Source organism: Fundulus heteroclitus, chromosome 6 (genome assembly GCF_011125445.2).
Source record: "Fundulus heteroclitus isolate FHET01 chromosome 6, MU-UCD_Fhet_4.1, whole genome shotgun sequence".
Taxonomy (NCBI): Eukaryota; Metazoa; Chordata; class Actinopteri; order Cyprinodontiformes; family Fundulidae; genus Fundulus; species Fundulus heteroclitus.
Window position 1 is genome coordinate 31,696,474 of NC_046366.1, and position 12,395 is coordinate 31,708,868.

At 40.9% G+C, this 12,395-nt stretch overlaps 1 protein-coding gene across 1 annotated transcript in view; it reads right to left on the reverse strand.

The window, feature by feature from the left end:
* Positions 1-77: 77 nt before the first annotated feature.
* The window catches only part of LOC105937839 (ETS domain-containing transcription factor ERF-like), a 15,991-nt gene continuing 3,673 nt past the window's right edge, over positions 78-12,395 (reverse strand). The window contains exons 3-6 of the mRNA XM_036138613.1: positions 5,459-5,687; positions 5,074-5,194; positions 2,763-2,853; positions 78-404 (exon numbers count right to left, since the gene is read on the reverse strand). Coding sequence (XP_035994506.1) covers positions 130-404; positions 2,763-2,853; positions 5,074-5,194; positions 5,459-5,687 — 716 coding nt within the window. The 3' untranslated portion in view covers positions 78-129. The remainder of the gene's footprint in view (positions 405-2,762; positions 2,854-5,073; positions 5,195-5,458; positions 5,688-12,395) is intronic.

Below are 12,395 nucleotides of genomic sequence, written 5' to 3' on the forward strand. Positions count from 1 at the left end.
TTAAAAACGTGTACATTTTAAACCACAGGTAACTATACCACATTAAATCAAAACACAGACAAAAAAAACAACAACAATTAAACAGAAGACATTTAATTAAAGAACATCTTTCGTTTGTATCCTTTGTCCTTAGTCAGCATCCTTCCCCACTCTGTCCTCGTCCTCCTGCTTCTCTCCTCCTCCTGGCAGGTTCCAGCCTTTGTGGGCATTCACGTTCCAGTCTGCGCTGCTCCTGTGCAGCACGCCGTTTGCTGTTAGGCCCGACTCCCTGGGCTCTCGCTGGCTGACCCCGAGGCGAGCGGGAGCCGAGATGAAGGGGAAGGGGCCGCGGAGGGCCTGAGGCGCCGGCAGCGGTTTGGGGAGGCAGCCCGGGAGCAGGAAGGGAGGGGGCAGAGGCTGAACAGCTGTCAGGAAGGCACACGGAAAGCCGCATCAATCACGAGCCTCCGCCGAGACGAGTGGCGCTCAGATACAGAATTTTAATCTGTCAATGTCACAATGACAAAACTGTTTTCCAAGCCGTGAAGCACTGAGCTGCCCTTAAAGTTATTCAGAGAAGAGACATGATTCTCCTAAGCTTTATCATAAGATATCAAATGGATGAATCGTAAGAAAAATACGAAACAATTAACAATTATAGCAATTATATCAGCAGCAACGTGAATGGGTTTAGTAATTTATTAGCAAAAAACAAAGCCAAGGTTCTAGTTTTGCGTTAGCCTTCAGTGCCAAGGAAAAACTTCACATACATTCCCAGTCAGTTCTACGGCAATAAATATTCATGGTGGACTGATCATACAAATGTGTCTTTAATGAATTTCAAAAACAAAGACTGAGTGCATTGGATCTGTTGTATAGTTTCTCTAATTCACGTAGTTTAAACTCCTGCACAAATGTAAACGTACATCCCAACATGTGTTTGTTGAAATATTCCGTAGAGGTTCGTCTTAAACAAATCCATTTTATGAAGAGCAAGTGTTCTGGTATAGATCTGACTGCGCGTTTAGCCAATGTTCTTATCAAAATTAGTTCATTTAATTTAAATTTATTTAAATCTTTTTCAGTTGTTTCCAGAGTTTCCCTTTTTGACCTCCAGAATATTTCCAAAATTAGAAATATAACCCAGGAGTGATGCTGAAAAACTAGTCCATGCATTTGTTACTTCAAAGCTGGACTATTGTAATTCTTTACTATCAGGAAGTCCACAAAATGCAGTTTGAAGCCTTCAGCTGATCCAAAATGCTGCAGCAAGAGTTCTGATGAAAATCAACAAGCGGGATCATATTTCTCCTATTTTAACATCCCCTCATCGGCTTCCTGTTAAATCAAGAATAGAATTTAAAATTCTTCTTCTAACGTATAAAGCCCTTAATAATCAAGCTCCATCATATATCAGAGCTCTGATTACCCCGTATGTTCCTAACAGAGCACTTCGCTCTCAGACCGCAGGTCTGCTGGTGGTTCCTAGAGTCTCTAAAAGTAGAATGGGAGGCAGATCCTTTAGCTATCAGGCTCCTCTCCTGTGGAACCAACTCCCAGTTTTGGTCCGTGAGGCAGACACCCCGTCTACTTTTAAGACTAATCTTAAAACTTTCCTTTTTGACAAAGCTTATAGTTAGAGTGGCTCATGTTACCCTGAGCTATCTCTATAGTTATGCTGCTATAGGCTTAGGCTACTGGAGGACATAAAGACTATTTTCCTTTACTTTGCTACCAATTTAGCATTTTTGCTGTTATTTAAATGTTTAACTTTATGTTCGCCCTCTTTGATCTCTCCAGCTACATCTGACCTGTCTTTCTGTTTAGCTGTGACAGCATCCTGGAGGCAGGGCATTGGCTGAGCTACTGCAGCCAACAACTCCATGTTTTTCCTCTTTAGATAATACATTTGACTCTTTCTTTTAGTGTTTAACCCTGTCTCTCTTTTTAGATTTCACCATTGGCTAAGACCTAAAAAACTGTCTCAGAACTTACCTGCTGTGCTGTTTTCCGCCAGTACTGCCATTCCCTTTTACATTTCTCTCACATAGAAATAGGCCTACAATTAAAATGACATTCGAGGCGATTGTATCTAAACCTTTCACTGATGCTGTATTTTTCCACAAAGTCACTAAGTTTAGGCCTCAAATGCAGACAGATAGAGAAACAGGACACCGTTAAAGGGCAGCTCCCTTGTAATATGAGCCAAAAGAAGCTTTGGGAGTTCAGAACCACTAAACTGTAATTTCAGCCGTTTAAATCCCATTTCTAATACCTGTGTTGTATTGCACTTTTCTACTTTGTCCCTTTGACCAACAGATCCTCATTTCATGTTGCACCTGACCATAAGAAAAAAAAATCTGACGAGAAAACAATAATCTGGACATGGAAATCCCACCGTAGCTGGTTCCAGATGTGTTGGCATGAAGATCACGTCTTTTGCAGGCGTTAACAACAGCATCACACTGCAAAAACAGAACTAAAAATAAGTAATATTTTTTCAAAATTAGTGCATTTGTCCTTGATTTGAGCAGGTAAATAAGATTATCTGCCAATGAAATTAGTATTTTTACCCCTAAAATAAGATAATTAGATATAATTCACTTGAAAGAAGGTGATGGAGATGAGTTCTTCCTATTTTAAGTGCAAAAATCTTATTCCATTGGCAGATTATTTTATTTACCTGCTCAAATAAAGTATAAATACACTAATTTCAATAAAACTTTACTTATTTTTAGTTGCGTTTTTGCAGTGCAGCTGGACTTTTAATCACTACGTATTACCTCTGTCCATCAGTGGTCCTGCTCCTCCACAGAGAGGAAGGCCACTCTCAGCGGGTAGGAACGGGAAGGGTAGAGCGGACCTGTGGAGCATCTGCTGGGTGGGTGGATGGAGGGATGGAAGAAATGGACACGATCAACACAATGCAGTCTGATCTCATTCAGCAAAAAAAAAAAACATTAGGATCATCCCATAAAGGACAATTGGAACTTTTTCACAAGTTTCAAACAGAAAACAAGGAAAAAGTCAATTAGTTGCCGGCAACCCACAACTAATATGATCAGCAGAGGGATTGGTTTGTCAAAAATCCAGCAATGTAGTGAGTTTGGAGAACATCTTGTACCAAAAAAAAAAAAGTGAAACAGTTAATTTTTTTGAAGGATTTAGACACACTGTCTTGCAGACTAAAGAGGAGAGGGAGCGCTCACTGAACTTGTTATCGGCGCGCTGCTCCAGGAGCGGCAGCTGTGGTCATATGGAGAAGCATTAGCGCACATGGCTCGTGGAACGTGCACATCTGTGCTGTCACGGTAATGTTACATGACGTATAGCGGTTTGGGAGCAACATATGCTGCCAAGCATATGAGGACTTATTCAGGGAACGCCTGGGTTATTCCAAGAGAACTCCAGTCCCCGTTGCATCTGCGTCCGTGGAGTAAAGAGTCCAGGCAAGGCTTGCAGTCCAGACCTGCCACTCACTGGAAGCATTGAATCCATTAAGAAACAATAAATGTTTAAAAAAGGAACACTCTGCTTGCACTGAATTCAAAACAAGCACCAACAGAAATTGTCTTTTTTTTTTTTTTAAATGTCTGCATTCATTTAAATGATGTAAAAGCAGGTTAAATTGCATTAAACTCATGAACTCCGTCCCAACGTTTTAAAAACTGAGTGAGGCAGATGAAAGCATTTGAAAGGCTTTGGAAGAATGACTTTAAGGCAGAAAAACAACAAAAAGATTTCTATCACTTGTGTTGTCGTAACCTCAAAATGTGACATCAAAAATTATAATTCAATAATTCAAAACTGTAATTAATTTTCTAACTAAAAAGAGAACATTTGTCCATGCCTATGCAGCAAAATGTCCCCTTAATAATACTTACTATTGCAGAATTTATAAAAAATAATTAACCTGTCTGGAGCCTTTAACCTGCTTCCTCTCTTCTTCAGTGAGTCGCAGTATTAAAAACTTTAATGCAATTGCAGGAATCCAGACTATGAAACTCTAAATTTGAGGCAAACGTTTTTCTTGGAAGCATTTAAGCTTTTTACTGCTCTCGCTCTCTGCTCTACCCTCAGTGGCACTCCTCTTAAAGACCTGCCAAAAGCTTTTATTTCTTCTGAATAATCTGGCATGCACAAAAAGAAAAGGCTAGCCATTCGTTTTAAACATTAAAATTTTAAACATTAAAACATTTACAACAATAAAAATCGATGTTTACATGATATCATGTGTACCATAAGAAGTAGTACCCCTGCTGTAACCAAAGCAAGGGTACCATCCCAATCTTAAGCATTTAGGATTGGGATGTCCTGGTTGACTAAGAAAAAGCTCCAGAGTATTTCCTCAGCCATTTCCTCAATTTCATAGTTCACAAATCTGCAACATTTGCATGATATGTTCTCCTGTCTTCACCATTTTGATACAATGGGCTTCTGCTTCATCTGCTTTAAGTCATATTTATACCCCAGTGATGCAGGAACCCATGGATTGATAATAAATGCATCTTAAACATTGTGATCATAAATATATATATATATATATATATATATATATATATATATATATATATATATATATATATATATATATATAGATCCAAGGCCCCATTTTCAAAAGAGACCTATTTACATAACAAATGACATTACAAAGTAACAATACAACACATTCGACTAAAATAAACAAGCTAATAAAATATGACTTAAAATAGAGAAAGTAGTGCAGGGGGAATCAAAATCTATCTATCTATCTATCTATCTATCTATCTATCTATCTATCTATCTATCTATCTATCTGATTGATTGATTGATTGATTGATTGATTGATTGATTGATTGATTGATTGATTGGTTGGTTGGTTGGTTGGTTGGTTGATTGATTGATTGATTGATTGATTGATTGATTGATTGATTGAGTTTGTCCTGTAACCATCAACCTGCTGGTTACAGGACAAACTCCCAGGCTCCTGTAGGGTGCAGTGGCCCTTTAGGTCAAAACAGTCTGTTTTGACAAATTTGCCGCACTGTATTGTGTAAGACGGCGGTAATAAGCTTTGTGAAACCCCCTGAGCGGCGGTGAAGAGTAGATAATGACCTGGTGGCTGGACGGAGGCAGGTATCCCGGATAGTTGACGAGGATGAGTTTGCTGAAGTTGAACTTGTAGGTGAACCTCTTCCCTTTGGTCTTGTGCAGGATGCGTTTGTTGTAGTAGTATCTGAAAGCACAACGTGTCTCTGTGAGAGACTGAAATGCTGACGCGTGCACTCCAGTCGCTCCAGGCCACTCTGGATGCTTGTTTTCTCATAGATGCCATGTGCTGCGTCTGTGGGGACTTTAATACGAACACTGCCAAGTAGAATTTTTGTATCTTTTTTTTTTTTGTTTATTATTGAAAGCAAGCAGCTTGAGGGAGAATCAGCACAGAGATGAATGGTACATCTTCAAATGCAGAGGAGTATTGCGCGTTAAAGGACTTTACCTGAGCGCCCGGCTCAGCTTGTCGTAGTTCATGTGTGGTTTGCCCTTCCTCTCCCCCCACAGCCTGGCCAGCCTCTCCGGATCCCTGATGACAAACTCGCCCCACTCCCCTCCCCATCCGATGGCTCCGCCCTCACCGCGGCCCAGCAGCTCCAACAGGAAGTGCCACAGTTGGACTTGTCTGGAGCCGGGAGACCAGGCAGGTTTGTAGGCCCAGTCAGGGAACAGCACTGCTGGGGGTGGGTGGGGTTGAGGGTGGAGACATAAAATGTGAAACTATAAAAAAACAGTCAAAAGCTCGGTCGGACTCATCAATCAGATCTTTCTGTTACCATCCCAAAGAGCCAGACTTAATTTCAGTGTCTAAAGGGTCTTTAAATTTTAGTTCCTCAAGTTCTCTGTGAGTCCTTCAGAGTTTATTTTATGGAGTCTGGCTGCTTTTCCCCAGGTTGTCTTTGTTTACCTCTTAACTGTGCTCTGTGAATCCTTAAGTCGTAAAAAAAAAGGCTCTCTGCACCATGTGCTGTCATGCTCTGCTAAAAAGGACTGGTCTAAAAGTAAGCTACAAAATGATGCCAACGGTGTAAAAAGTTCTACAAAAGGAAAACATTTTCTATGACCTATCAGGACATACGTACCATTAGTTTAAGCTTTGTGAGGGTGAGAGAGCCAGACTTTCTGATGATAACAGGAAGGCTCAAGAGAACACAGAGAAGTAGAACTGTTTTACTCTTTTGCGCTTTTACGTCTGTGTTACGAGTTTGAGGCGTTTAGTTATGGTTTTCATTTAGATTGATGTTTTTCTTCACATTTATGATGCCGTATGTCTTGCCATATTCTGCTGTTTTCTATTATTTGGGTTTTGCCATACAGGTTCACTTCACTAATGCATTTCTTTACTTTTAGCTTTCTAGTTTATTCTTGTGCTCATTTTCACTTAGCTTTGTATTTAGTAATAGTAATGTAATAGTAATATCATCTTTATTGTCATTGAAACATACATTACAACAAAATTTGTTCTCTGCATCTTAACCCATCCACTGGGGGAGCAGTGGGCTGCCATGTGCGGCGCCCGGGGAGCAAATTGTAGTGTTAATACTGAAATTGTATTCTTTGAATGACCTTGACAGAATCATGGAAAGTATTTCCATTTTATAGATTTTTTTTTTTCCACCATCAACCAATTGTGTTTGGCCAACTTATTTTACATGGATTGGCTCAACTCAATATACTGGTCTATCTGTTACTGCTGTCAAATAAGTGGGTCCGATATTTATACATTTAGTCATTCCCAAACATACGAAACAAGTTAAACCAACTCATATTTAAACTGACCCACACCTTTTAAATAAGTTCAGTCAACCGTGATAAATTGCATTGGATCTATGCAAGTGCCTAAAGTTGGACAAACAAAATTGCTCAATGTTGAAAGAAAGCTATTTAATCACATGGAAATACTTTCCATTGGTCGTCCGGCAGCTGGAGCTGATGCAGAATTTAGGTTGAATTTTTTAAAGACAAATTTTGATTTTATTAGCCATTTTTAATTTTTTTCCCCCGTCACATCACAGTAGGTAGGACCACAAACATCCAGCAGCGTCTTACTCAAAAACAGATATGGGCAGAGCCATTCTTTGAATTTAGCCAAAGACCTGTGGTGGCATCACCCATATGGTGAAGTTTGTTGCAGCAGCTTATCGAATGCTATAAGTAAACATTTAATTTAGGGAAGGCCAGCTCACTCTCTGGATGCCCCTTCAACCTGGTGCAGATGTGGGGAGACAGAAGGACGCTGGTAAAAAAAAAAAAAAAAAAAAAAAAAAAAAAAAAAAAAAAAAAACACTGTGGGACTGTCATTGATTGTGATTTGGGACCAACGTGCAGAGACAGGCTTAAAAGCAACATGATAAACTTAAAGGTCTGTAATCAATAAACAGCAACTTACAGAGGAGGTAAATAGAATAACCCAGTGGCAAACTGGAAGCTTAAATAACAGAGAAAACAGGTGCAAGCTATGTGCAAAATGAGGAGACAGCGGTGCATAGGATCAGCTAATGAACTGCTGGCTCTGGCAGAGGGAGAATGACAAAGCAGTGCAGACAGGGAGGAATGCATGGAAGAAACAAACAGACCCAATCCAATAGTACAGGAGAAGTTTGCGAAGTTTGAGGGTAAAAACAAAGAGTCTGACTTCAGATTCCAACAATGACAATAGGAAAACTATGACATGAACTAAATGGCAACACAAAGAAATACACAAGAAAATAAGGAAGCTGAACACCTGACAATAGGAAAAAAGTGCAAATATGGCAAACCTTAATGGCCAAAACTAACAACAGAATATGGCAAGAACTATTGAACATACTGAACAATTAGGGAAATACTAAAAAAAAGCAAGAAGAATGAAAACTAAAACCAAAGACCCAAGGATCATTACAGGGACAATGTCTCCCAGCCGATGCATTAAGCTGCTACAGAGACAGAGAGCTCCTTCACAGACAGACAGACAGCTGCATCCTAGATGCACAAAGGAGCGTCATCACAGATCCTTCCTCCCAGCTGCTGTTAAGGTGTGTTCACATTAGCGCAACAAAGTTTTTCTTCCCACGTCACAGCCACATTCAGTTCCTGCACTGCAAAAAGGGAACTCAAGTAAATAATATTTTCTTGAAATTTTTGTATTTTTCCTTGATTTGAGAAAGTAAACAAAATTGTTGCACTTAAAATAAGAACAATTCATCTCCATCATCTTATTTCAAGTGCAGGATATCTAAGTATCTTATTTTAGGGGTAAAAATACCCATTGGCAAATAGTCTTATTCAGCTGCTCAAATCAAGGAAAAATATACTAATATCAATAAAATGTTACTTGTTTTTAGTTCCCTTTTTGCAGTGTGATTGTTTGTCGCAGTGCGACAAGACACAAAAGCTGCTTTTCCAACCCCAACAACTGTCGCTTGGCATCCATCACAGGTTTCGTGTCGCTCTGGCATCGCTTTGATCGGTAAAATCATGTGTTTTGCGTCGCTATAATGGCCTCTGTGGCCTCGCGTAGCGTCGCTCCCATGTGGCGCCTGTGCATAGGGATATCATGCAACTCTTTCGCTCAGCCTGACACATTCGCGCTCATTGTGAACGCACCTTTAGACTTTATAACCATCAATGCTCCCAACAAACACAATAAGTGTTTACACACCTGCTGTTTTTGCACTTTTTTTTTTGTCAGTCTGTTGGTGAGTTTTCGCAGCTGCTACCTACTTTGACTATATCATAATATCACCAGCATGTGATACACCATGTAAAGTCCTGCCTGACCTTATCATTCAAACCCGCCTATAAACAACCCAAACATGATGGAGTCTACAGCTGATCCCTGATGTGATCGCACCGCCACAGTGAAGCCCTGTGTCACTCCTACCTCACACCTCACCACAGTCTTGCTGCACCACCTTCACCTTCACTTTATATCACTCCACAGTTCCCCTCGTGACACAAAGACACAAGCAACTCATTCTCACTAGGGCTGGACGATAATTCAATAACAATATATTGATCGATAGACGTATATCGATGATAGAAAAAAGGTAAATAAAAAGTTCAATAGCATAAAGTTTTCCTTCCATTTAGGTTCTAGCCATATAGATTAATACTACAGTCATTACGTCCTCCCAACCAATCACAAACGCAGATCTGTTACCAAGCTCCGCCCACTTCAAAGAGTTCAGAGAGCACGCATTCTTTTTAATTTTTTTAAATAATTGCAGTTTTGGTAAAAAGTTGGTTGAATAAAGGGTCGAGTTTGAATTCAGTGTTTGTGTGTTCTGTATCTAAAAAATATGTCATTAAGCAACAGCAAAAATGGCCAGAGCTGCACTTAAAATATATGTTTTTAATTTGTTGATAATTTTCAATATCAATCAATATCATTTCTGTTTTATCGATCTGCTTTTTTTCCTATATATCGTCCAGTCCTAATTCAGACCTTCTGAGACGCAGCTGGCATATCGAAATAAATCATTCTCATTCAAATGTGTTTCACAAATACTGAGAACTTTCCTCTGAGAACGTCGGGAGGTGTTTGACTGAGCCTGACAACCAGTTGCATTAAAACATGGAGCGTGGGGTTAATAATAAAGGCCTTTAACACCTTTGTTATCCATCATTTCCACCGTTTTAATGAAAAATTCAAGCATTACCTACATCTAAAGCTGTTCCATTCCAACACTGTGTAAACTGATCTGGCACAAACCCGTTTCCAGCCCGATAGGAACAACGATAAGCAGCGTTTGTTCTCCTGTAAACGTGCTATCTGATTCTTATTAAAAAGCCGAGGCAATACCCTTGAGCTGCATTTATCATCGTCCCAGATCCCTAAATCTGAGTTCAACTCGTTTTTTTTTTTCCCACTGATGGTTTTTCTGTTTATGGATTATAGGATTTTAGTTAAGTTGCCCTGTACAATAAATAATTCTTGTTTGTATTCAGAAAGCTCTGCTCTCTCGTGAGCTCAAATTTCACGGTCCTTCATCTGGGGGGGGAAAAAAAGACGCATTGAAACTCCTCTGAGCCCTTCTCAGTTGTTGTTTTAGGTTTATCTCCTTCCAGGTGTTTCAGTTCAGGAGCTTAACTCCTCATTAAAAAACCGTGTTACAAATACCGGCTGTACACGCTACTTCGGTTCCAGTTGATGACACAAAGCAGCTGTTTTTACCTGCGAATGTTAACTTTCTGTCTCATTAAGGAGGACTTTGAATATGGCTGCACTCTCTAAGCTCTTTACTGTGACTGGGCTTAAAAATAATCACATTAAAGATGAAGGATCGGAGCTAGTTGTTTGATAGGAAGTAGTTTTGTTGCTCTTGCTGGCTTTTTGTATGATATACATACAAATGTATGATAGGAGGGGGAAGCAGTGCGGTACCAACACTGTTTATAGTGCGGGTGGTGTGCTGCTGACCTCGACTCGGGACGCCGTGTTTCGGTGGGCGGAATACTTCGAAGACCTCCTTAATCCCACCAACACGTCTTCCATTGCGGAAGCAGAGCCTGAGGACTCTGGGTCGGGTTCTCCCATCTCTGGTGCTGAGGTTGCCGAGGTTGTTAAAAAGCTCCTCGGTGGCAAGGCCCCGGGGGTGGATGAGATTCGCCCTGAGTACCTTAAGGCTCTGGATGTTGTGGGGCTGTGTTGGTTAACGTGGCTCTGCAGCATCACGTGGACATCGGGGGCAGTTCCCCTGGATTGGCAGACTGGGGTGGTGGTCCCCCTATTTAAAAAGGGGGACCGGAGGGTGTGTTCCAACTACAGAGGAATCACACTCTTAAGCCTCCCTGGTAAGGTCTATTCAGGGGTTCTGGAAAGGAGGGTCCGTCGGATAGTCAAATCTCGGATTCAGGAAGAGCAGTGTGGTTTTCGTCCTGGCCGTGGAACACTGGACCAGCTCTATACCCTCAGCAGGATTCTGGAGGGGGCATGGGAGTTTGCCCAACCAGTCTACATGTGCTTTGTGGATCTGGAGAAGGCATTCGACCGTGTCCCCCGGGGGATCCTGTGGGGGGTACTCCGGGAGTATGGAGTACCGGACCCTTTAATAAGGGCTGTCAGGTCTCTGTACGACCGGTGTCAGAGTCTGGTCCGCATTGCCGGCAGTAAGTCGGACTCGTTTCCGGTGAGAGTTGGACTCCGCCAAGGTTTCCCTTTGTCACCGATTCTGTTCATAACTTTTATGGACAGAATTTCTAGGCGCAGCCAAGGTGTTGAGGGGATCCGCTTTGGTGGCCTTAGGATTGCGTCTCTGCTATTCGCGGATGACGTGGTCCTATTGGCTTCATCAGGGCGTGATCTACAGCTCTCACTGGAGCGGTTCACAGCCGAGTGCGAAGCGGCCGGGATGAAAATCAGTGCCTCCAAATCCGAGACCATGGTCTTGAACTGGAAAGGGTAGAGTGCCTTCTCCGGGTTTCTGAGCTTTACCGGTCGATCTACGTTCCTACCCTCATCTATGATCATGAACTTTGAGTCGTGACCGACAGTGTTGTAGTCAAGTGTTGAGTCTCCAGTGTTCAAATCCGAGTCAAGTCCAAGTCATTAAAAAAAAATCAGAGTCGAGTCCAAGTTCCGCACTAAAGCAAGCATAGCCTACATGTTTTTAAACTAAAAAAAAAATCCACACTCCACCACATTGCACTAATAATTTAGATATTAAAATCATACACCAAATAATATTCTAATGACATATTAAAATTATAGCCTAATGATATAAAAAAAAGTTGAGTCTTTTTCTCAATTTCCGAGTCAGAATGATCTGAATGTAGGAGTCCGAGTCCAAGTTCGAGTCATCAGTGCTCAAGTCCAAGTCAAGTCACGAGTCTCTAAATTTAGCTAATGACTCGGACTCGAGTTCAAGTCTCGGACTCGAGTACTACAACACTGGTGACCGAAAGAACGAGATCCCGGATACAAGCGGCTGAAATGAGTTTTCTCCGTAGTGTGTCTGGGCTCTCCAGACTTCATATTTATTTGGATAAATATAGATTCTGTAATGAAAAGATGTTGTGCATTTGTCACATTCAGCAGATGTTTGGTCACTATAATGAAGGCAATAAAAAAAAAAAACATCTATAATGGATTTTGATGTCTGTTTTTTTTCTGAGAAAAAAAGTTAATGATCACATTTTATTTTCCCATGATTTAGTGATTTTGAAAGCTCTCTGCAGAATATTTAGTTTTCTATCTCCATCTGTTACACTCATTAGTCAACATTTTCTGTCAAACTTAGAAAATCTGTTGCAATCCAGTGTAACAGCCCTCACTCGGCCTCCCGTCGTGCTCTGTCTTCCTTTTCTGCTGCCAGACGGTGAGAATATGACATCATGTTCATCACTTAGTTTAGTTCTGAATGGTAAAGAGAATACAGTTGTGGTCAGATGTGCTGATTGTG